Source organism: Microcebus murinus, chromosome 5, assembly GCF_040939455.1.
Source record: "Microcebus murinus isolate Inina chromosome 5, M.murinus_Inina_mat1.0, whole genome shotgun sequence".
NCBI lineage: Eukaryota > Metazoa > Chordata > Mammalia > Primates > Cheirogaleidae > Microcebus > Microcebus murinus.
Window position 1 is genome coordinate 65,974,253 of NC_134108.1, and position 23,923 is coordinate 65,998,175.

The following is a 23,923-nucleotide window of genomic DNA, read 5'->3' on the forward strand; positions in this document are numbered from 1 at the left end:
ATCACAAAAACAATATTGCCCTCTAGTAATAAAGAACTGGGTCTGTAACGTCTTCCCAAGCACAAAGGTGAGAAGGAAGGAAGGAAGCTACAGGCAGAAGGTACTGTCATAACCTCCTACAGGTCATTTTTATGTGGTATTCAGAGCTAGCCAAAAGCTAACAACTCATTTATTAAGTGCAAGTGTCTTTCAGTCATTCTTTTTAGGGGGAAATATTCAGCTAGTTTTTTAAATTTCTTTATTGATACATAATTCACCTACCATCAGCTAGTATTTTCTTATTCACTTATAATATATTAGCTATAGTATATTATAATAATTGTGAGAAAGATACTAGCCAGTTGTTGAATGATTGATGTTAGATGATAGGTCATTGTGATGTGTGGAAGGTTTTGTTCAATCCTCCAATTCAAGGTTAATACCAAATACGTGTTTTCTGAAGGAAAGAAAGCCAAGAAAAACAATAGAAGGAGAAAGGCTGTAAAAGTTAGAGAAGGGTCCAGGTGAATTGAATCTGATTTTATAAAACCAAACCAGCTAGATTGTGAAAATATTTGTAATTTTAACCTTCTGGTAAAACATCAGGGATATGTAGTCCCCATCCCCCATCCCCTGGGCCACAGTCTGGTACTGGTCTGTGGCCTTAGGAAACAGGTCGCTCATCAATGCCTGAGCTCCTCACCATCTCCCAACCCCCACTCCTCGTCCATATAAAAATTGTCTTCGTGCAACCAGTCCCTGGTGGCAGAAAGTTTTAGAGAGTGGAGCATGAGGTCAGAAATGCGTGGACCCAGGTAGGTTGACAGGAATAATCGCCTGTGCTGCTTTTAATTTCATAGTCAGATATTTGGCATTGATTCTGATATTATCTTTATTATATTTTCTGACTTCAGTGTAGTATACAACTATTATATAAGTATTACTTTTTTAGAAAGATAGTTCATAAATTTTTTTGGAGTGGCTCTGATTTTTTCTTCTGTGGGCTATATTAGTGGTTTTTTAACATACTTCTGTCACCTCTTTCCTACTCCTTTAGAGTTTTAAAGGAAATTATAAAACAAATAGAGTTAACATTTTCTAATAGAATTTCTGCTAAAGATGGGGTAACTGAATGTAAATAATTGGTTAGAGGGATAATATGTTTTGGAGGCAGACTGGCTTAGATTTAAAATTGTTACCAACTATGGGCAAATTCTGTAATTTTTATTTATAAAATGGAAATGTGATACCTATTTTACAGGGCTATGAGGATGTGAAATAATCTGTTAAAGTACCTGATACAGTGTTTGGTACATAGTAATGGTCAATAAATGGTCATTATTCTTCATAATCTTTGTATTACTATTCTATCCTCTTTATAGACGGTATGTTGAATGATGACAGCAAATCCCTTTTGAGTCTTTAGATTTGCCATGGTGTCTGGGGCTTCATTTTAATTTACTGTGCATCATTACTGGAATCTCAAATAGTTTGGGATTATGTGACTACTCAATTCTTGGGCTCAAGCTTACTTGAATTCCAAAGAATTGAATAGATGCAATCTATTGTTTTTATAAAAGAAAATTCAAAAGGATAAAAAAAATTGTGGCTAATGTTCCCAGAATAATGACTCTCATCACTGTATGTTTTCTAGAAGTACTCATTCTAGAAGGTTTGCCTACGATTTTTTTGGAGTGAGTTATGTTTTGATTGCATTGTCTTCTTCCTTTAGGTTATTGCTGTATTCCACGATGTGTTTGGTTCAAATTCTAACCCATATATGGGAACCAGACTGTTTCATATCACTCCCTATGATGTTCAGGTGAGAAGACTAGGATAATCTTCTCCTCTTTTAAATTTTTTGTGGTTTCTTCTGCTCCCACTACCAGGTATGCTTGTGAAATCTCACTGGCATGTCTTTTCAGCTGGGCTACTCAGTCCTCTCCCGTGGCAGCTATGTTCCTCACCCGTCCCGCCGACCCCTGTTGCTCCTTCACCAGTCTCTTCAGTCTTTGGAGTCAATCATGAAGTGTGTGCAGATGAGCTGGATGGTCATCCTTGTGGGGCCAGCCTCTGTGGGCAAGACCAGCCTTGTCCAGCTTCTGGCACACCTTACTGGCCACACATTAAAGATCATGGCTATGAACAGTGCAATAGATACTACTGAGCTTCTGGGTGGATTTGAACAGGTAACCAATGTGCTTTCACATTTTCTGGCAAAACATAATAAACCCCATGGTCTAATTTGTGGGTCTTCTGTGTTGGTAGTGACTACAGATAACTGTATTTTCTGACCCTGGCCAAGGCCATGATGAGTTCATGTGCTCTGGAAATTGCAGGTTGACCTTATACGACCTTGGAGACAGCTGCTAGAGAAAGTGGAAGGTACTGTAAGGACACTGTTAAGGGACAGCCTGCTTGTCAATGCTGATGATGCAGAAGTAGTACTGCGAGCCTGGAGTCATTTTCTTCTGACATATAAGCCCAAGTGTCTTGGAGAAGGTGGTAAAGGTATCACTATGGAGATTGTTAATAAGCTGGAAGCAGTGTTGTTGCTTATGCAGCGACTCAACAACAAAATCAACTCATACTCCAAGGCAGGTATGTATATTTCGATGTATATATCAGGCACTCACCATTGCCCATATTGTGTTCATTTACAGGAAATACATTTACAAATATAATGGTCATATTTTTATTGATTGATTGATTGATTAAGATGGTCTTGCTCTGTTGCCCGGGCTAAAGTACAGTGGCATGATTATAGCTTGCTGCAGTCTTGAATTCCTGGGCTCCAGTGATCTTCCTTCATCTGACTCTTGAGTAGCTAGGACTACAGGCATGCGCCACGAAGCCCAGCTAATTTAAATTTTTTTATAGAGACGGGTCTCACTATGTTGCCGAGGCTGGTCTTAAACTCCTAGCCTCAAGCCATCCTCCTGCCTTGGCCTCCCAGAGTGCCAGATTATAGGTGTCAGCCATTGCGCCTGGCTGTATTTTTTATTAATTTAATGATTAACAGTCAGAACTTGGAAGTATTAGGCCTGCAAAGTAAAATGAAGCTGAGATAAAGTATTCAGAACTGGTGATCCTAAAAAAAAATCAGACAGGAAAGAAATTGGCTTATAAGCTTTATGGTTCATTTTGTATGTTATCAGCTATAATGATAAAACAGCATATAAATCTTTTTTATTCTTGGTGTCTCCCCCTTCCCGTTTTTGGAGACAGTCTTGCTCTGTCTCCCTGGCTAGTGTGCAGTGGCATCATCATAGCTCACTGCAACCTCAAACTCCTAGGCTCAAGCAATCCTCCTGCCTGAACCTCCCAAATAGCTGGGACTACAGATGCACACCACCATGCCCAGTTAATTTTTAAAATATTTGTAGACAGGATCTTGATCTTGCTCAAGCTGAGAACGCCTCTCGAATGCCTGGCCTCGAGGGGTCCTTCCCACGTCAGCTTCCCAGAGTGCTAGGATTACAGGCGTGAGCCACTGCCTGGCCATTGGCTATTTTTTACTTATTACTAATACCTCAAGAAATTGACCGTTTTAAGCTAGCTGCAGTATGGGATATGGGCAATATTTTTTTTTCTTTGTATGTTTGGTAATTTACAATGTCTGGCAGCCAATCAAAATTTCAACTTTCTTTTCATTTTTTATTTTTTTGAGACAGGCTAGAGACAGGCTATTTTTTGTTGCCCAGGCTAGAGTGAGTGCCATGGCGTCAGCCTAGCTCACAGCAACCTCAATCTCCTAGGTCAAGCAATCCTACTGCCTCAGCCTCCCGAATAGCTAGGGCTACAGGCATGTACCACCATGCCCAGCTAATTTTTTCTATATGTATTAGTTGGCCAATTAATTTCTTTGTATTTATAGTAGAGACAGGGTCTTGCTCTTGCTCATGCTGGTTTCGAACTCCTGACCTGGAGCATTCCGCCCGCCTCGGCCTCCCAGAGTGCTAGGATTACAGGCGTGAGCCACCACTCTCAGCCTTAATTTTGTTTTCATAAACTCTTAGTTCTTGGTTTGAAATTAAGTGCTGTGGATGGTGATTCTTGCCTGTGACATTTCAGAGTTTGCCAGACTCGTGGAAGAATTCCGAAGCTTTGGAGTTAAACTAACGCAATCATCCAGTGGCCTCAGCCATGGCACATTTGAGTGGGTTGACAGCATGTTGGTTCAGGCCCTGAAGTCTGGAGACTGGCTTCTGATGGACAATGTTAACTTCTGCAAGTAAGAACCTTATGCCTGATCATGAACTGGCGTACATGAAATTTCGGATATGTTTGTTAAAGTAGAAACCCAGGTGGAAGATCTAGTATTTTTAATCTATTTTTCGTTACTGGATATACATCTCAGCCATATTCTTTAGACTTCTCCCTGTGGTGAACAATGGTAGTTTGTCATTAGATATCTGTAGGATTTCAGTTCTGTATTATAATTTTAACCAAACTGAAGGCTAACAAAACTGGATTACTTTTCCAGGCAGCATCCTTCGAGTTAGGTCTTTTTGTTTAATATCATAAGTCTTTGTTTTGTTAGGGTCTTACCTTTTTTTTTTTTATTTTGGCATATTATGGGGGTACAGATTTTAAGGTTTCAATAAATGCCCGTTCTCCCCTCCCCCCATAAGTCTGAGTTCCCAGCATGACCATCCCCCAGATCGTGCACATCTCACTCATTATGTATGTATATACCCGCCCCCCTCCCCTCTACCATGTGCCCAATACCCTATTACTATAATACCTATGTGTCACTTAGGTGCTGCTCAGTTAATACCAGTTTGCTGGTGAGTATATGTGGTGCTTGTTTTTCCATTCTTGGGATACTTCACTTAGTAGTTTGGGTTCCAGCTCTAACTAGGAAAATATAAGATGTGCTATATCACCGTTGTTTCTTAGAGCTGAATAGTACTCCATGGTATACATATACCACATTTTATTAATCCATTCTTGGATTGATGGGCACTTGGGCTATTTCCACAGCCTTGCAATTGTGAATTGTGCTGCTATAAGCATTCGAGTGCAGGTGTCTTTTTTGTAGGGTGTCATTGGATCACTTGGGTAGATGCCCAGCAATGGGATTGCTGGATCAAATGGTAGATTCACTTCTATTGCTTTAAGGTATCTCCATATTGCTTTCCACAGAGGTTGAACTAGTTTGCACTCCCACCAGCAGTATAGGAGTGTTAGGGTCTTATCTTTTAAACATTTTTATTATTTTAGAGATGATTTTTTGCTCTGTTGCCCAGGCTGGAGTTGCAGCAGTGCTGTCATAGCTCATGGCAGCATCAAACTCCAGGGCTCAAGCAATCCTCCTTCCTCAGTCGAGTAAGTGGGACTACAGGCATGTGCCACCATGCCTAGCTTGTTAGAGTCATTTTTAAGTGCAGATTTTTGAAATGGGGAACCAGACACAGGGCAGACATTTAATAAATGGGTGTCAGTGATGACAACAGTTCAACTGTGTATCACTTGATTCTGTCTGTAGTAAGGAAAAGGACAAGTGCAAAACTACTGTACCTATATAGTTAGTGTCATAGAAGCTACTGCAGGTCAGATGATGGGTCTCTTTGTGGACTTTTTTCTGAATGTTGCAAATTGAAATCCTTAAATAGATTTGATAATGTTGAGAGATGAGAAGAGGAAAAGCGAAAGAGTTATATAGTGCAGGAAAGTTACCATTATTTTTCTTAATTTCATTTATTTATTCAACAAACATTCTGTGTACTTCCTGTTTAGAAAGGTCTGGGCTATGTTCCTTGGGAAATGAGAAGGGGAATCGGTGGGGAATCTACTCTTGAAAGAGATCACAGTTCTATCTGGGGTGGTGAGGGGGAGTGATCCATGCTGAAAGGAAAATGTGGGTCAGAAGCAGCTGGAGGCTCATATAAGGAAAGTAGCAAGTCACCATGTCCACCATTTGACTTTTCTCTCTGCAGCCCATCAGTGCTGGATCGTTTGAATGCTTTGCTTGAACCTGGAGGTGTCCTTACTATTAGTGAGAGAGGAATGATAGATGGATCCACTCCCACAATAACACCAAATCCCAACTTCAGGTATTTATCTCTCTTAAGTTTCTGCTTAGGAATCTGACAGTCTCAGCAGAGGTAGACGTTCTGTAGGGACCTCCTTATATATTATATTCATACACTGAGTCATGAAGAAGTTCACTCATTCATTAATTCAGTTAACAAATATTTATTGAGGCTCTACTATTTACCAGGCACTACTAGACTAGATTTCACACAATAGCATTGCAGTTGTTTCAGGAGAATACATTGCTTACTTTTCTGCTCTGTGTTGGTGAGTTGAATGATGACTTACCACTGTCTGATTTGGGGAATATGTGGAAGTAAGATTTTTGGAGTTTTCCAGTAGCAGCGCTAACAGTGTAGTGGGTAAACAATACATAATTGTTTAGGAGAGTAGGTTTAGATAAAGTAATTTGCTGTATTTGAGCATGTTAGAATTAGAGGATAGAATGCAGGCGATAGTAGCACATTTTGAGATAGTGGTGTTTTTGTTTCAGTGAACTCTCTGAATATGAGCCACATGTGATTTGTCCTCACTGATAGTTGCAGAGTTGGTTGCACTGGAACTTAAAATATTTCTTTTCTTTGAATTGCTGCTTTTCTAGGCTTTTTCTCTCAATGGATCCTGTTCATGGAGAAATATCCCGAGCTATGAGGAATCGTGGACTTGAAATCTACATTTCAGGAGAAGGTGATGAAACCGTCCTAGACAACCCGGATTTGAAAGTTCTGCTGCACAGCATTGGTTTGGTGGGGGACAGTGTGTGTGACATCCTCTTGGCTCTACACACAGAGATCCGGAATACCATTATAGGTGAGGTGCTTGAGTTTTGGGCCTCTGCAGAGTTTTAGTCTTGTAGAAATGTATGTTATTCCAATGGACTGTTCGTCTAAGGGTGCTTACATTTAGTGTACGTAGAAATAGAAATTACCAGGAAAGCTTGTTAAAAATGTAAATGTCCATATACTCCAAAAGATGGGGTTTTGTAGGTCAGAGTGAGGCACAGGAATTAGTATTTTCATGAAGCCTCCCAGGTGATTCTGATGCATGTAGAGGCCAACACTTTGGGTAATACTGCTTGAGGCTCTGAGATTTATGAAGTCCACCCATCATATCTCCCAGGTCAGCAGTGGTTCTTGAAGGTGAAATAAAGAGGAAAGTTTGAGTTGCTTAAAATAGACAAATCTGATTTTTTCCTGAATGTTCAATTATACAAAAAGGAGCCACAATAATAAATGCAATCCTGTTTATTGAATAACCACTTTATGTTAGGTACAACACTGGTTACCTATTTAGTCCTTACATTGGTTCTGCAAGACACGTTTCCATTTTACATATAAGGCTCAGTGTTTAAGTGGCTAGCTTATCAGAGTTAGTTGATAATGACAGCTGAGATTTGAAAATAGGTCTGTTGGATTTCAAAGCCCATGGTCCTTTATGAGGGCACTCCTTTGCCATCTCCAGTGTGTGTCAACATTAGATTGAGGGGATTTGTGACTACTATTTATCATATACGTGAATGGGTCATCCATGGTATACTGCAAACAGCCAGAGAGAGGAAGAGAGGAAGCGGGGAGAGCTAGTAAGCAGGAATACAAATGTTCCCACCAGTGCATTATGGCTTCAGGAGACCCTAGAGTCTACTTAGGTTTTCTAACGTAAGCATATAGGTGGGGGTGATTGGAAGGATGTTTGGTGTAAGGGCAGAATTTATCTATTTTCATGAGATTTTGAAGAATCTGTTGCTCACAGGTGGCAATTTTTTTTTATAGGTTCTCCAACATCTTTAGTGTCAACTCTGATCCAGGCAGCTATACTCATTGTCCAGTACCTGCAGCGAGGGCTGAGTTTAGACAGAGCCTTTTCTGAAGCATGTTGGGAAGTATATGTCCGCTCCCAGCATTCGCCAGGAAACCAGAAGGTACTATGAGGCATTTTGGACAGTTTCTAAGTTGTAACGGCCTATGTTATCGAGTTGGAGGGAATTATTTTTAAAGTTGCTAATCTTAATGATCTGAAAGAGTTGCCCATTATAGCTTTGTTCTGATAGGATCTGGTACCTAGGTACTTTTCTGGGAAATAGAGTAAATGTTCCTTTCTTGAAACTTACCTGTCATCAGCAAAAGTAGAATGTAACTTGTGTCATTTTACGTTGACGAATGTGTGTGATAGTTGTTGTGAGATGGTCACATGGAAAACTGTTATTACTTCGCTAGTTTTTTTGAGTGTAGCACTTATATGTTGGTGCTTCTGTATCATACGTTTTTATCTCCTACCAGCTTGCGCAGGCTTTCCTAGAGAAACATATTTCTACTCTGCGAGCACATGAAACCTGGGGAAACTCCATTCTTGCCATGGGACTATGGCCAGATTCTGTCCCCTCAGCTGTCTTTGCTACTGAAGATTCTCACCTCTCTGTAGTCCGAATTGATGGACAAATCTTAGCATATTGTCTCAATAGGATGAGCATGAAAACCAGCAGTTGGGCGAGGTTAGTGGAGTGTTCAGTTTGCGTGTCTGTCTGGCTTAACTAGTTTTTGCCTTTTGTGGAAATGATCAGAACAAAGCATATTCAATCAGGGCATTATATGGTCATTTATTCTCCAGGTGTCATAATGTTGTTATTCATTGCAATGTTGCTCCCTATTATTTATTAGGTCTGTGTTTTAATTATCTTCCTTTGTGGGAGACTCATCTTTTACCACCTCACATCTTTGGTCCAATATTTGTAAAATAGTTTTCTCACCTCTTTGAAGTATGACATAAAAGGTTATGCTAATACTAACTTTGTCCATTCTGATGAATTTCAGGAGTCAGCCTCTTACTTGGCAAGACTTAAGGAAAATTATACAGTCTTCCAGCCCTGAAAACCTGAAATTCAATGCAGTTGAAGTGGATACTTACTGGATTGATGAACCAGATGTGTTGGCCATGGCTGTGAAGTTGCTCATAGAAAGAGCAACTAATCAGGATTGGATGCTTAGAGTTAAATGGCTTTATCATTTAGCCAAGAACATACCGCAGGGGCTTGGTGAGTAGAAAAGCTTCATTTGTCCAATGAGGGGATTTATATACTTATCCCATTTGAGCAGCTCAGCAGCTTTTTATTCTGTGAATAGACTGTTAAAATTACAGCTGGGAGGCTTCCTAGAAAGAAATTTGTGACCTAGCATTACTGTATGTGTAGCTGTTAAAAAATTAAGGAGCAAGTCTGTCCTAAGATGTAGCACACGAGGAACTTTTATTCCTGTATAATCCGTAGTATTTTAAGATATATGTCTGCCTTTCTATCAAATTCAAAAAGAAAATGTATTTTTTTTTGTTTTTTTTTTTGAGACAGAGTCTCGCTTTGTTGCCCAGGCTAGAATGAGTGCCGTGGCGTCAGCCTCGCTCACAGCAACCTCAGTCTCCTGAGCTCAAGTGATCCTACTGCCTCAGCCTCCCAAGTAGCTGGGACTACAGGCATGCGCGCCTCAGCCTCCCAAGTAGCTGGGACTACAGGCATGCGCCACCATGCCCGGCTAATTTTTTCTATATACATTAGTTGGCCAATTAATTTCTTTGTATTTATAGTAGAGACGGGGTCTCGCTCTTGCTCAGGCTGGTTTCAAACTCCTGGCCTTGAGCAATCCGCCCACCTCGGCCTCTCAGAGTGCTAGGATTACAGATGTGAGCCAGTTTTCTTTTTGAACAGCTTTTTTTTTTGGATGTATAACCATTCTATCTGGGAAAAGTGTTACTTTTGATATATTCATTTCCCCTAAAGGTGCATAATTTTCTGATCTTATTTTAGTTCCAGTGCTCCAAGCTGTCATATTTACAGTTGTCCCTTGGTATTCTTGGGAGGAATTGGTTCCAGTATCCCCTGTCAATCAATACCAACATAGTTGGGTGCTAAGACCCCACGTATAAAATGATGTAGTATTTGCATATAGCCTATGTACATCCTCCTGTATACTTAACATGTTAACTGCCATGTGAGTTGTATTTAACTCATGCTAGTTTTGAGCCCTGTACCCTGTGAAACATGTAGCTCACATATCTCTACCTTGGGGGCCATGTGAACTACTTTTTAAGTTGCATATAACTCATGCACAGAAAATGAAAAAAATAACAAATTTTTCATTAAATTAAAAAGGATCATTTTGTTTTTGAAGTTTTTATTCTATTTCATGATAAAACACTCTGGCCCCAAGCAAAATTTATTTTTCTAGTCAATGTGTTTAAATCATCTCTAGATTACTTACGATACCTAATACAATGTAAATGCTATGTAGATAGTCGTTATACTATTACTTTTTTAAATTATTTTAAATTTTTGTATATTTTGGATATGGAGGGCCAACTGTATTTCTTTGTATGTTTTTCATTTAAGAGGGGAGCGAGCAATAATAACATTGTCTGGATTGTAAAGTATAGGACATGGAATTTGTTGGTGGAAATTAACTAAAGTAATTGATTGAGTTTATAAGACTCTGTGCCATGAGAACTTGTAGATAAGCCAATGGATGTGTATATTATTCTGTGACATATTGTGGTAATCTGTCTGAATATCTATAGAGGGAATTTGTATCTGCATTGTCCTGCACGATAGCCACTAGCCAGCCACAGAGAACTACTAAGACACCAATACAAGTATAAATTAGTTAAAATTAAATAAAATCTAAAGTCTCCTTTAGTTACACTAGCTGCATTTCCAGTTCTGTCACATGTAACTAGTGGCTTCTCTGTCTGACAGTTCAGCTATAGAACATTTTTAGCAATGCAGAAATTCACTTGGGCACCACTTAGATGTCTTAGATTCTAACATTTGCTTCTCCTTCTTCCACAGAGGCAATACAAATTCATTTGGAAGCCAGTGCCACATCTCTTAGGAAGTTTTACTCAAGTTCCCTCTCAGCTGGGGTCAGTAATGTTATCAAAGTATTACAACCCAATATAACAGGTATGCACTTACTTTTGATTTCCAGTTCAATATTGTTTTGTAACACTGTATTACAAAATATAGTATTGTTTTGTGATTTTGTCTGTTAAGTTCATGGGAAAAGACCCATTATTTTTTAGAAGGCTTACGATATGCAGGAGCAAATCCTGCTATCTATTTATCCTCCAGCTTCTGAAGGAGGCTGATGATAATACAATGTAGAGGAAAGAACCTGGAGTTGATAGAGTGGATTCTGGCCCCAACTCTGCCACAGATTGGCTTATTGATTCTCACCTCATCATTCACCGTCTCTGCCTGTGTTTGAAAATTGGAGGAATTAAACTATTATTTCTCTGAGGTCCCTTCCATTTTTTTAACATTGTGTTGTTTACTAGCAGTGTTAGTAGGAATAGTTTCAAACCATGAGATATTTGACTTTTAAAGGGAATGCTACACAGAATCAGTTACTTCAGAAAATATAAAATCTCAGTGGTAAAAAAGACAAGTTTTAATCACCAAGTTATAAAAACCATAATGATAAAAGAAATAGACATCAAAGCTATCTAAGCATAGGAAGTATTCAGAATTCATGAGTGGAAAAAGAAAATGTGCTATGTATATATACATAAACACACACCAGGCAGTACTGCTTAGCCATAAAAGGCATGAAATAATCTCTTTCTCAGCAACTCAGAAGGAACTAGAGACCATTATTCTAAGTGAAGTGTCTCAGGAATGGAAAATCAAACTCCACATGTTCTCACTAATAAGTGGGAGCTAAGTGATGGGTACACACAGGCACAAAGAGATTTAAAGAACACTGGAAACCAAGAAGCACGGAGAGTGTGAAGGGGGTGAGGGATAAAAACTTACCTATCTGGTATAATGAACACTATCTCGGTGACAGGCACAGTAAGAGCTCTGACTTAAGCATTATACAATGAGTCCATGTAAAAAAACATTTATACCCCCTTTAATATTTTGAAATTTTTTTTTTTTTTTGAGACAGAGTCTCACTTTGTTGCCCAATCTAGAGTGAGTGCCGTGGCGTCAGCCTGGCTCACAGCAACCTCAAACTCCTGGGCTCAAGCAATCCTACTGCCTCAGCCACCCGAGTAGTAGCTGGGACTACAGGCATGCGCCACCATGCCCGGCTAATTTTTTCTATATATATTAGTTGGCCAATTAATTTCTTTCTATTTATAGTAGAGACAGGGTCTCGCTCTTGCTCAGGCTGGTTTCGAACTCCTGACTTTGAGCAATCCTCCCACCTCGGCCTCCCAGAGTGCTATTTATTTTGAAATTTTTAAAGTATTCAAGAGAATTTTTTAAAATAAGGAGTGAGAGTACAAACTTACTTCTTGACACAGAATAATATAAAGTTTATTGAATATGGCCAGGTGTGGTGGCTCACGCCTGTAATCCTAGCACTCTGGGAGACCAAGGCTGTCGGATCGCTCAAGGTCAGGAGTTCAAAACCAGCCTGAGCAAGAGTGAGATCCTGTCTCTACTCAAAATAGAAAGAAATTAATTGGTCAACTAAAAATATGTAGAAAAAATTAGCAGGGCATGGTGGCACATGTCTGTAGTTCCAGCTACTCGGGAGGCTGAGGCAAGAGGATCGCTTGAGGCCAGGAGTTTGAGGTTGCTGTGAGCTAGGCTGACGCCCCGGCACTCTAGCCTGGGCAACAGAATGAGACTCTGTCTCAAAAAAAAAAAAAAAAGGTGATTGAATATAAGCGTTTATAAGAAAAATGGGCATTTTCAAAAAACCAAATTCTTTTCCATTTTTATCTTCATTTCATGTTGATCAAAATACAACGTTGGCCATTGGTTTGTGGAAAATATGCTTGATGCTTTTGTGCTGAAATCAGTCACCGTATGTCCATTTAAAGGTCATGGAGTGAATGATGGGGTAAAATAATCAAACAATGGAGAACTGTGGTAGTCAGGCTGTGGCTGAACTAAATCATGGCTTTCCATTATGAAAGGCTTATAGTCTTTAGGAACATAGTTACAGAGTAGCATGTTCCATTTTCAACAGATACTGCTTGTCTTCTCTTGGTATAGGTTAGCGCTAATTAGCGCTAACTTTCTTTTTCAGTTGTGTAGTCTTAAGTGTTTTCCTAGGTGTTTGAATGTGGTTTTCCTTCTTAATATATCTTGTTGTTCATAGTATGTCCTTGATACTCTACTATATGGTGGCTGCTTTTATTTTATTTTTTTTGAGTCAGAGTCTTACTCTGTTCCCCAGGCTAGAGTGCCGTGGCGTCAGCCTAGCTCACAGCAACCTCAAACTCCTGGGCTCAAGTGATCTCCTCCTGCCTCAGCCTCCCGAGTAGCTGGGACTACAGGCATGCACCACCATGTCTGGCTAATTTTTTCTGTATATTTTTAGTTGGCCAATTAATTTCTTTCTATTTTTAGTAGAGACGGGATCTCGCTCTTGCTCTGGTTGGTTTTGAACTCCTGACCTTGACTGATCCTCCCGCCTTGGCCTCCCAGAGTGCTAGGATTACAGGCGTGAGCCACTGTGCCCGGCTTGGTGGATGCTTTTAAAACTTAAAGTTCTTAACTGAACCATCCTGCCAGCCACCTTCAAATGAATGTGACCCTTTTGTGTGTCTTGCCTATCCTCTTTGAGTTTTCACAACCTCTGAAGAGTTTCAGAGTCTCCTCACTGCTACTTTACAGAAGATGTATCAAGTTTGAGCCAAAGGATTGTGAGGCAGCAGCAACAGCTATACTCTTTGATTGTAGAGAAATTGTTTTTAATTAAAGTGAAATAATCTTTAGTTGTTTTTGTATTGAAAGGAGATGAAATGTATTCATTTTTTGGCATGAAATTCAAATTTTTTTTTTTTTTTAAATAGCTGATGGTGACAGATGGGGTAATTAAACCCATGGATTCTTTTTAGACCAGTAGTGGGATCTGAGGAAATGAATTCGTAGTTTGGAATGTTATGTTCTAGTAGTGATTACCTTTACATCCTTCGGTGGGATTAATTTTCAGTGTATATATATTCATATATGTTGGTAGGGGTATTGCATTTGGAAAGGAAACAGTGTAAAAGCTGTCAAACCCTGCTTTTCTGCTAGCATGGGCTGAAACCCACAGCATTTCTCTCTTTTTCCTCTTCTCCATCAGGACTCAGTTTGATCAAATTAACAATGAAATATTCAACTGTAACTTGTCAGGCAAGGTGGTTAACCCCCAAATTCTGTTTTTTGTTTTATTTTTAAATTAGATGAATTTGTGATCCCTTTGGACCCCCGATGGAATATGCAGGCCCTGGACATCATTAAAAATTCAATGGACTTTGACCCACAGACAGACCATCCTGAGCAGCTCTTTGCTCTTATAGAATCAGCTGCAAACAAGTAGGTGAAACCTGGTGCTGTGGGCACTTTTTCCCCACTAACTTCACAGATTATGCCTTTCCTAAGGCTGTCAAGTATGTGCATTTAATTTTGTGAACCTGAGAAGTGGTGGGATGTTAGACATGATTGTCCTCAATCTTAAGCATTAATGGATTTACCCTTTTAAAGTTAGTCCTCTATCATAGTATAGTCATGTTTCTGCTATTTTCTGTTTGATTCCCAGCATCTCCTACCATTTTCCCCTATCATTCTCACATATGCTTTCTTTCCTCAGCTACCTGTCCACATCATTTTTGATCTTCAAATGTTGGAGATGTACACAGCACCTGCATACTTATGTACACACTCACATATAAATTTACATAATTGATGTATAAGCCTATCTTCCCTCATTCTTTAATGATCAATAGAATTCTTTTATTGGCTATGAGTGTAACAAATTTTTTAAAGTAATTTTATAATTGAAGTATAGCACACATTACAGAAAAGCACAGTAATGAGTATGTGATTTTGGTGACGTTTTGCAAAGTGAGCTAACTCAACATGGTATGTACTTCAGAGGTTGCCTTATGAGGGCCACGCCCCCACTCCTGTAACTTCTGACATCAAAGATTAATCTATTGATGACCACTCTGAAGCATTCACAAGTGCAGTTTGTCAGATCATGCAAAGCAACAAAGCAAAGCCTTGGCAGACTGCCTAGACTGATCCAACTTTCTCCATCCATTGATCCTCGTCCCCCCCGCCTCAGTAGTCATCACATCCATCTCTCTAGTCCAGAATTTGCAGAGACAGGAGAGGAATGGCAGGATAAAGGAGACTGATGTTCCTGGTGTTCTCAGGATTCAGCACATAGAGGACATGATTGAAAAGTATTATTAACTGATAACTATTTGTTATGTGTTTGAATCTCATTCCAGGACAATCATATATCTTGACCGGGAAAAACGGATTTTTACTGAAGCAAATTTGGTTTCTGTTGGTGACAGAAAGCTAAGAAACAGTGTTTTGAGAATGTCCTTGGATTTCCATAAAGGTAAGAGCACATATCTTTTGTATTCTTTAATTATGCATTTGATTGCATAATGTTGCTAAAGTTGATAGATATACTCAGCGGCTGCTGTTTATTGATTCCTTTTGATTTGTTGGCCTGATTTTAGTCACATCCCCTTATTGAACAGTATAATAACTAACATTTACTGAGCACTTACTGTGTCAGGTGCTTAGCTAAATGGTTCATACATATCCTTAATCTCATTTACTTTTTATAGCAACCTTGTAGATCCCTATGTCATGAATGAGGAAAGGTCATACAGAGGTGGTGTAATAGACTTTGGAGACTCAGAAGAGGGGAGAGTGGTGAGGAATCAAAAATAACCTCTCGGGTACAATGTATATTATTTAGGTGATGGGAACACTAAAAATGCTGATTTCATCAGTATACAATTCCTCCATGTAACAAAAAAAAAAAAAAACACTTGTACTACCCACTAAATCAGAGGTCCTCAAACTTTTTAAACAGGGGGTCAGTTCACTGTCCCTCAGACCATTCGAGAGTGTGCACTGTGGGCCCAGGGCTGAGTTGGCTGCTAAACAGAACAGGCAGCAGTGGCAAAAATACCTGGAGGGCCAGATAAATGTGGTAGGCGGCCCACATGTGGGCCACGGGCCATAGTTTGAGGACACCTGCCCTAAATGTATTGAAATAAATCATAAAATTGTAAAAAGAAACAAAATTTTTTTTAACTGAATGAAGAAAGGGGGAGAGTGCTCAATGTCGCATCTCTAGCAAGTAGCAGAGCTAGAACCTGAAAACTATGTCTGTTGACTCAAAATATATATATTCATAAGTACTTATTATAGGAGGGAGCATTTTCTTCTTCTTCTTCCTTCCTCCTCCTCCTTCCTCCTCCTTCCTTCTTCCTTCCTTCTTCCTTCTTTCTTCCTTCTTTCTTCTTTCTTCTTAGTTCTTTCTTCTTCCTTCTTTCTTGTCTCGGTCTCAGTCCCAGTCCCGGTCCCGGTCTCACTTTATTGCCCAGGCTAGAGTGAGTGCCGTGGCGTCAACCTCGCTCACAGTAACCTCAAACTCCTGGGCCCAAGCAATCCTACTGCCTCAGCCTCCCGAGTAGCTGGGACTACAGGCATGCGCCATCATGCTCGGCTAATTTTTTCTATATATTTTAGTTGGCCAATTAATTTCTTTCTATTTATAGTAGAGACGGGGTCTCGCTCTTGCTCAGGCTGGTTTCGAACCTTGAGCAATCCGCCCGCCTCAGCCAGAGAGCTAAGAATACAGGTGTGAGCCACCGCGCCAGGCCTCCATTCTTTATTTTGTTTATAAAAAGATAGTTGTACTTGTTGGCAAAAATTGAAACTAAAAAAGGATAAAGGTTGAAAAAGTTTATCCTTGCGGTAACTGCCGTTAGTAGTAGTTTCTTTTGTATCTTTTCATCTTTGTTTTAACTGTCTATCTAAACATATATATATAGTTTTTCTTTTGTATTTAAACTCTTATATAAAATATGAATATTTGCTCTCTAATTTGCATTTTTCATTAAGACATTCTTTACATCTGTTGGTATAGATGTCTCATTTGCCAAGTTTTATAACACAGGTTGAGCATCCCTGATCTGAAAACTTGAAGTCCGAAATGCTTTAAAATCTGAAGCTTTTGAATACTGACATGGTACCAGAAGTACAAAATTTTACATCTGATGTGATGTGATGAGTCATGGTCAAAATACAGTCAAAATTAGTTTCATGTCCAAAATTGTTAAAAGTATTTTATAAAATTACTTTAGGGCTATGTGTTTAAGGTGTATATGAAACGTAAACAGATTTCACATTTAGATATAGGTCCCATCCCAAAGGTGTCTTGTTATGTCTATACAAAGATTCCAAAATCTGAAAACCAAAATTCAAAAGACTTTAGATCCCAAGCATTTCAGATAATGAACACTAAACCCCTAGCAGGCAAACAAATTGCTTTTGATATTGGCCTTTCAAAATCTACCTTCGTATTGGGGATCACATTGAGTTCCAGATTGCAGTTTATTTTGAAAATGTTCAGATATTAATTTAAATCTGAAATTAAATGTTCTTTATTTATGTCAACTCTAAGATCCAGAGAGCTATCACAGCCTGCCCCATGAAATTGTGGTCAATCTTGCTGCTCTTTTTGAACTTTGTGATGCACTAATCCTGCTCTGGGTACAGTCCTCCCAGGGGACAGTGTCTGATGCCATTGTGAATAAGGTGAGGAAATGTACCTGCTTTTATTTTAAATGAGAGTTGTCTTGCTTGTCACAAAGATTCTTAGTGATCACTGTTATAATATGACAAGTATTATTTGAGAAATGCAACTTAACAGTTTTAAATATACGCACATATTTCAAATCTTTGTGGAGGTATAACTGATGTATAAACTATGTATATTTAAAGTATACAATATAAGTTTTGATATATATATACCTATGAAACCATTATCACAATCAAGATAGTGAACATAACCATCATCCCCAAAAGGTACCTCATTCCTTTTTTGTTATACCTTTTTCTGTCCTCCCATCCCTAACCAAGTAGCTGTTGATCTACTTTCTGTTACTGTAGGTCAGTTTTATTTTCTTTCTTTCTTTTTTTTTTTTTTTCTGAGATAGAGTCTCGCTTTGTTGCCCAGGCTAGAATGAGTGCTGTGGCGTCAGTCTAGTTCATAGCACCCTGAAATCTTGGACCCAAGCGATCCTCCTGCCTCAGCCTCCCGAGTAGCTGGGACTACAGGCATGTGCCACCATGCTCGGCTAATTTTATATATATATTCGTTAGCCAATTAATTTCTTTCTGTTTATAGTAGAGACAGGGTCTCGCTCTTGCTCAGGCTGGTTTCGAACTCCTGACCTGGAGCAATCCAGGCCTGCCTCTGCCTCCCAGAGTGCTAGGATTACAGGCATGAGCCACTGCGCCTGGCAGTTTTATTTTCTATAAATGGAATTATGCAGTGTATACTTTTTTGTCGACTTCCACTTAGCATAGTTATTTTATGATGCATCCATTTGGTTTAAAGTATTAATAATTTCTTTTTATTGCTGAGGAATATTCCATTGTATGGATCTGTTAGTTTGTCTATCCATTTTCATGTTGATGGACATTTGGATTTTAATCGTTATATCTTAATTTACTTATGTCCTTTTAGATATCTTTGTTGCATTTGGGTTACATGGACTTTTGAATCTAAATTAGTCTAGTAAGTATAGTGAAATAATGTAGCCAGTCTCAAACTTTTTGGTCTCAGGGCCTCTTTATACCTTACAAGTTATCAAAGGCCCAAAAAGCTTTTGTTTATGTGGCTATACCTATCAATATTTGCCATATTAGGAACTAAATCTGAGGAATATAAATAATATTTATAAATTTGTTTAAAAATACAGTAACAGACCCACTTAAGGTCTATACAAATAATATATTTTTAATAAAAAAAATAGTTATTTTCCAAAATAAAAGTTAGTGAAAAGGAGTGTTTTAGATTCCTGTAAGTTTCTTTATGTCTGACTTAAGAGAAGAAAGCTAGACTTTTAATTCTGCTTCTATATTCACTCTCTTGCAATATGTTGTTTGGGTGGAAATTGTAAGGAAAAACTGGCCTCTTTATAGTTATGATGATGGAAAAGGAGGAATATTTTTGTAGCGATTTCATATAATTGTGAACATTCTTTGATGGCACACCACAAACGTGTTAAGTAGTTTTGTAAAGGTTATTTGCACTGGGGTATCTGAAATAAATCACTGAAGTTGTCATGCATTAAAATCCATTGGTGTAGTTTGGACTTTTTGGATGGACTTTTACCTGAGTTTGTAACTCATGCATTGGTAATTTGGAAAATACTGTTCACTGAGTGGGCACATTTCATCCTTTAATATAAATAAATAAAAAGTCATACTTGTGAAAGTCAAACAAATCTCATCTGTAAGTTCCAGCAAGTGGTAAAGTTCTTAGTTTCAAAATGCATGAGACCCAAATATAAAAGCTGAAATTATGAACTGACTAACAAAAAACATAGGAAATATTTACAATCTTAGGATAGGAAAATATTTCTTAGGATTTTTCATAAAAGGAAAAAATTGATATATTGGATTTCATCATAATTAAAAACTTTACTTCTTCATAGACACCTTTATGAACACATTGGGAGAATAGGAACATATTGGGAGAAACTGCTTATAAAGCATACATTCAGTCACATAAACTAATAATGATCAGATAGCATACTTTTGTTTCTTAAACAAATAGAGATAAGATCTCACTCTGTTGCCTAGGCTGGGAGTATGGTGGCACAGTCATAGCTCACTGCAGCCCTGAATTGTTGGGCTCAAGTGGTCCTCCTGCCTAAGCCTCCCTAGTAGCTGGAACTATAGGTGCACACCACTTTGCCCAGATAATTAAAAAAAATATTTTTTCTTTTAGAGATGGGGTCTTGCTATGTTGTTCACACTGGTCTTGAACTAGACTGCCTTAAGCAGTCCTCTCACCTCATCCTCCTGAAGTGTCAGGATTATAGGTGTGAGCCACCAACCCCAGCCAACAATTCAGTTTTTAGAATGAGCAATAGACTTGACTAGATGCTTCTCAGAAGATAATGTGAATGTTCAGTAATAACTTAAAAAATTACAACCTCATTTTTCTCAAGAAAATGTTAATTGAAATCACAGTGAGGTACCACTGATCAGAATAGCTAAAATTAAAATCATTAATAGTAGTAAGTATTGGCAAAGAAATGGACACCTGGAACTCTCCTTTACTTCTTGTTGGAATACAAAATATAGTACAGTTGCTTTGTAAGACAGATAGATGGCCTTAAAGACCTTTCATTATGTCTGTTGAGTATTAATTAATAGTTAAAGTTTATGTTGTATGTATTTTACTGGGAGATGTTTGTGAGCAGTCTTGGTTTACTTTGTTTTTAGATCCTAGGTTCTGTGCGGTGGCGGGACCGGTTTTGGACTGTGGCCGACATAGTAAAAGTGGATGCCCCTGGCCTGGCCTTGCTTGCCCTCCATTGGCACTGGGTTTTAAAACATTTGATCCATCAGATCCCCCAACTCCTGATGAATCATGAAGACAAGTAAGACTCATATTTAGAGCAATAATGTCAGTAAGTACAGATAGTTGATGTTAAAAATGAGAGGGTTTGGGCTGGGCGTGGTGGCTCACGCCTGTAATCCTAGCACTCTGGGAAGCCGAAGCGGGCGGATTGCTCAAGGTCAGGAGTTCAAAACCAGCCTGAGCAAGACCTCGTCTCTACTAAAAATAGAAAGAAATTAATTGACCAACTAAAAATATATATACAAAAAATTAGCCGGGCATGGTGGCGCATGCCTGTAGTCCCAGCTACTTGGGAGGCTGAGGCAGGGGGATTGCTTGAGCCCAGGAGATTAAGGTTGCTGTGAGCTAGTCTGACGCCACAGCACTCACTCTAGATTGGGCAACAAAGTGAGACTCTGTCTCAAAAAAAAAAAAAAATGAGAGGGTTTGGAATTACAAGTACCTTTTGGTTTATTTCGATTTATTCACTCTGCATACTGGTGAATATAACTAAAATGTAAAATGTAGATGACTTTTCTTACTATCAATCTTTTCCCCTCTCCCCTTGTTCTCCTTTAAAGATACTACAAAGAGATTCAGACCGTATCAGAACATATTCAGAATTGTTTGGGGAGCCCGACTGGAGACTTCACTGGTATAAAGAAGTTGCAGAAGTTTCTGGGCCGACCATTTCCTTTTAAGGTACATCTGGAAGCATGCAGTAAATAAAACGATTTAACGACTTCTTCTCAAGTTCTCTTTAAACTTGGGAACTGACATTCTACTAGGCTTATCTTTGTTTGCAAAGCTTAATTTGAATTCTTAAATATAGTTTTTCCCTTGGTGTCTGTGGAGGATTGGCTCCAAGATCCCCTCCTCAGATTCCAAAATCTAAGAACGCTCAAGACCTTTACATAAAACGGCATAGTGTTTGCATACAGCCCACGCACATCTTCCCATATACTTAAATCATTTCTAGATCATTTGCAATACCCAATACAATGTAAATTCTGTGTAAATAGTTGTTTAGGTGATAATGGCAAGAAAAAAAGTCTGTACACAACAATCCATTTTCCTCCGAAGTATTTTTAATCTGCATTTGGATTGAATCCATGGATATGGGACCCACAAATATGGAGGGCATATCGTATTCCATGAGTTTTGTTAACTAATTTATTAAGCGTTATCATTTCACTTATTCCTGAGATTATTAAAGCTGGGTAGAGTTTTAATTTCATTACTATAAAAATTTCTTGAGAGCAACAGGAGTAAACAAATCCTTTGTTTTCAAGAAGCATTAAGGAAATATCTTAAATTTCTTTCTGTTACATTTCTTTCTATAGTAGACTCTCCTGGGTTTTATTCTTTCAGGACAAGCTGGTGGTAGATTGCTTTTCACAATTGAAGGTCGTTAACAAAGTCCTGGCCATCAGGGAGTGGATGCCTGCTGTTGGGGAGAGTGGATGGCAGGAAGATATTAGTCGCCTCCAAGTGGCTGCTTCTGAATGGACATTAAAAAAAAGTCTCCTACAGGCCTGGGGATTGATCTGCAGAGCTAATATTCTGGAAGATGTCAAACTGGGTAATATAGTCTAGCATTTGTCTAGCAGACAAATGTTCTGAGAATATCCTCTCCGTTGTAGTCAAGTAGGTTTTTTTCCTTTTTTTTGGATGTTGTATAAATAACATTAAATAAGTGTCAGGTAGAGGGCTAAACTTCACATACGTTTTTAATTCCATCATTAGAATTATGCAGTTATTATCACTTAACAAATAAGAAACTGAAAGCCCAGGTTAAGTAGCTTAACTCTGGTTAACTCAGGTTAAGCTCACAGCCATGGAGCTGGCTGTTAAGAATCTAGAGCCTGTACTCTTGACCACTATGCTCTAATACAGTATTTGTCATTTTTGTCCAGATGAATTAAAGAATCTTGTGCATGCTCAGTATTTAGAACTAGAAGCCAAAGGACTTTCACTTGGTTTTCTGGAGAAAAAGCATGGTGAAGCTTCCTCCCCATCCCAGCCAGACTTTACATCCTTAATCCAACTTACCAGGCGTGTTCAGTTGTGGCCTGCAATGGAGTATCTGGCTATCCTTTGGCAGTACAGAGTGACAGCTGATTTTATGACACAGGCTTGTCTAAGAAGGTAAGCCATTCTCACACTTATTTTTCTTGTGGGAACTTTTTTCCTTGTTGTTTTGTGTATGCTATAGGTGTAAAGAAGGCATAGACTTGTCTTGAGGGGAGTGGTTGCCGAAGCAGAAGGAGACCATTTATTTGCCACTGTGGAAAGCCAAAACTTCCTGAGGAATCTTTGCCAGTTTTGACTGCACCCTAAAAGTCACTAGGCATTTTGTCACTAGGGTTGTTCATTTTTAAATAAATGTACTATAAGTTCCATGTGTTCCACCTTGTCTTACGTAGCAGTTTTCTAGCAGTTCATTGATAGTCACTACCCCTTCTTCTCCCTCTTTACTTTTGGAACAGATCCAGCAAAAACCAACAACCCCAGATAGATGAGGAGATAAGTCATCATGTCACATTTTGTCTTAAGCACACACCAGTTGCTCCTCAAGAGCTTCGAGACCTTTGGTCCTTGCTGCATCATCAAAAGGTAAAATCCAAAATAAAAAAAAGTAAGCCTCATTTACATTATGAATTGATTGGATTTTCTATGGCAAACTGGTTGTGGAATGTTTTAGTTATTCTCGAAATTCCATGTTGTAAACTCCAGTTTGTTTTGATTTTGAGACAAGAGTCTTACTCTGTCACCCTGGATAGAGTGGAGTGGCATCATCATAACTCACTGCAACCTCAAACTCCTAGGCTCAAGCAATCTTCTTGTCTCAGCCTCCCGAGTAGCTGGTACTACAGGTGCACATCACCACGCCCAGCTAATTTTTCTGTTTTCTCTTTTTGTTGTTGAGATGTGGTCTCGGTGTGTTACTTAGGCTGATCTCAAACTCCTGTGCTCAAGCGATCCTCTGGCCTCAGCCTCCCAGAGTGTTAAGATTATAGGCATGATCCACTGTGCCCACCCCAAACCCCAGTCTTATTTGAATTACCTCCTAAAGGGGAGAATATTGAATGTTCTTTTGCAGTAACTATGAGGGGATATTAGAACTTTTATCTTAAGGAGTGTTCATTTGGTTTCTAGTTAGATAAGGCAAAGATATTTGCTTTTTTAAATTTCCCAATTTCTCAAAAATATATTAGAATATTTTTACTCTTCCCCTAAATAACTATTGAATATGAATACTGTTGAACTCTGGTTAAATATAATTTCATGACTACAACTTTAAAATTTTTAAATGTTTATCTCTTTTGCTGACATAAAGGTGTGAATTGTTTTACTTACACTTTCTCATGCAACCTCATAAAAGCAGATCTCATATTTTATCAAATTATAAACAGGTTTTGTGCCTTGACACTGACCCAGGTGACCAGAGAATCAGGAAAATTAAGATTAATGCCTTTAAACCCACATTAATTTTAGATGGGTCTTAGAAGAAAGAGATTGATAAC

At 38.7% G+C, this 23,923-nt stretch overlaps 1 protein-coding gene across 3 annotated transcripts in view; it reads left to right on the plus strand.

Moving 5' to 3' along the window:
- Positions 1–23,923, plus strand: part of MDN1 (midasin AAA ATPase 1) — a 145,184-nt gene that overhangs the window by 69,746 nt on the left and 51,515 nt on the right. For all 3 annotated transcript variants that reach the window (XM_020287041.2, XM_020287042.2, XM_020287044.2), the window contains exons 41-58: positions 1,712–1,801; positions 1,905–2,168; positions 2,319–2,580; positions 4,054–4,213; positions 5,922–6,038; positions 6,620–6,828; positions 7,788–7,936; positions 8,295–8,506; positions 8,826–9,046; positions 10,847–10,960; positions 14,188–14,320; positions 15,241–15,356; positions 17,442–17,575; positions 20,279–20,436; positions 20,978–21,098; positions 21,768–21,978; positions 22,313–22,544; positions 22,886–23,012. In XM_020287041.2, the coding sequence (XP_020142630.2) occupies positions 1,712–1,801; positions 1,905–2,168; positions 2,319–2,580; positions 4,054–4,213; positions 5,922–6,038; positions 6,620–6,828; positions 7,788–7,936; positions 8,295–8,506; positions 8,826–9,046; positions 10,847–10,960; positions 14,188–14,320; positions 15,241–15,356; positions 17,442–17,575; positions 20,279–20,436; positions 20,978–21,098; positions 21,768–21,978; positions 22,313–22,544; positions 22,886–23,012 (3,030 nt within the window). The remainder of the gene's footprint in view (positions 1–1,711; positions 1,802–1,904; positions 2,169–2,318; positions 2,581–4,053; positions 4,214–5,921; positions 6,039–6,619; positions 6,829–7,787; positions 7,937–8,294; positions 8,507–8,825; positions 9,047–10,846; positions 10,961–14,187; positions 14,321–15,240; positions 15,357–17,441; positions 17,576–20,278; positions 20,437–20,977; positions 21,099–21,767; positions 21,979–22,312; positions 22,545–22,885; positions 23,013–23,923) is intronic.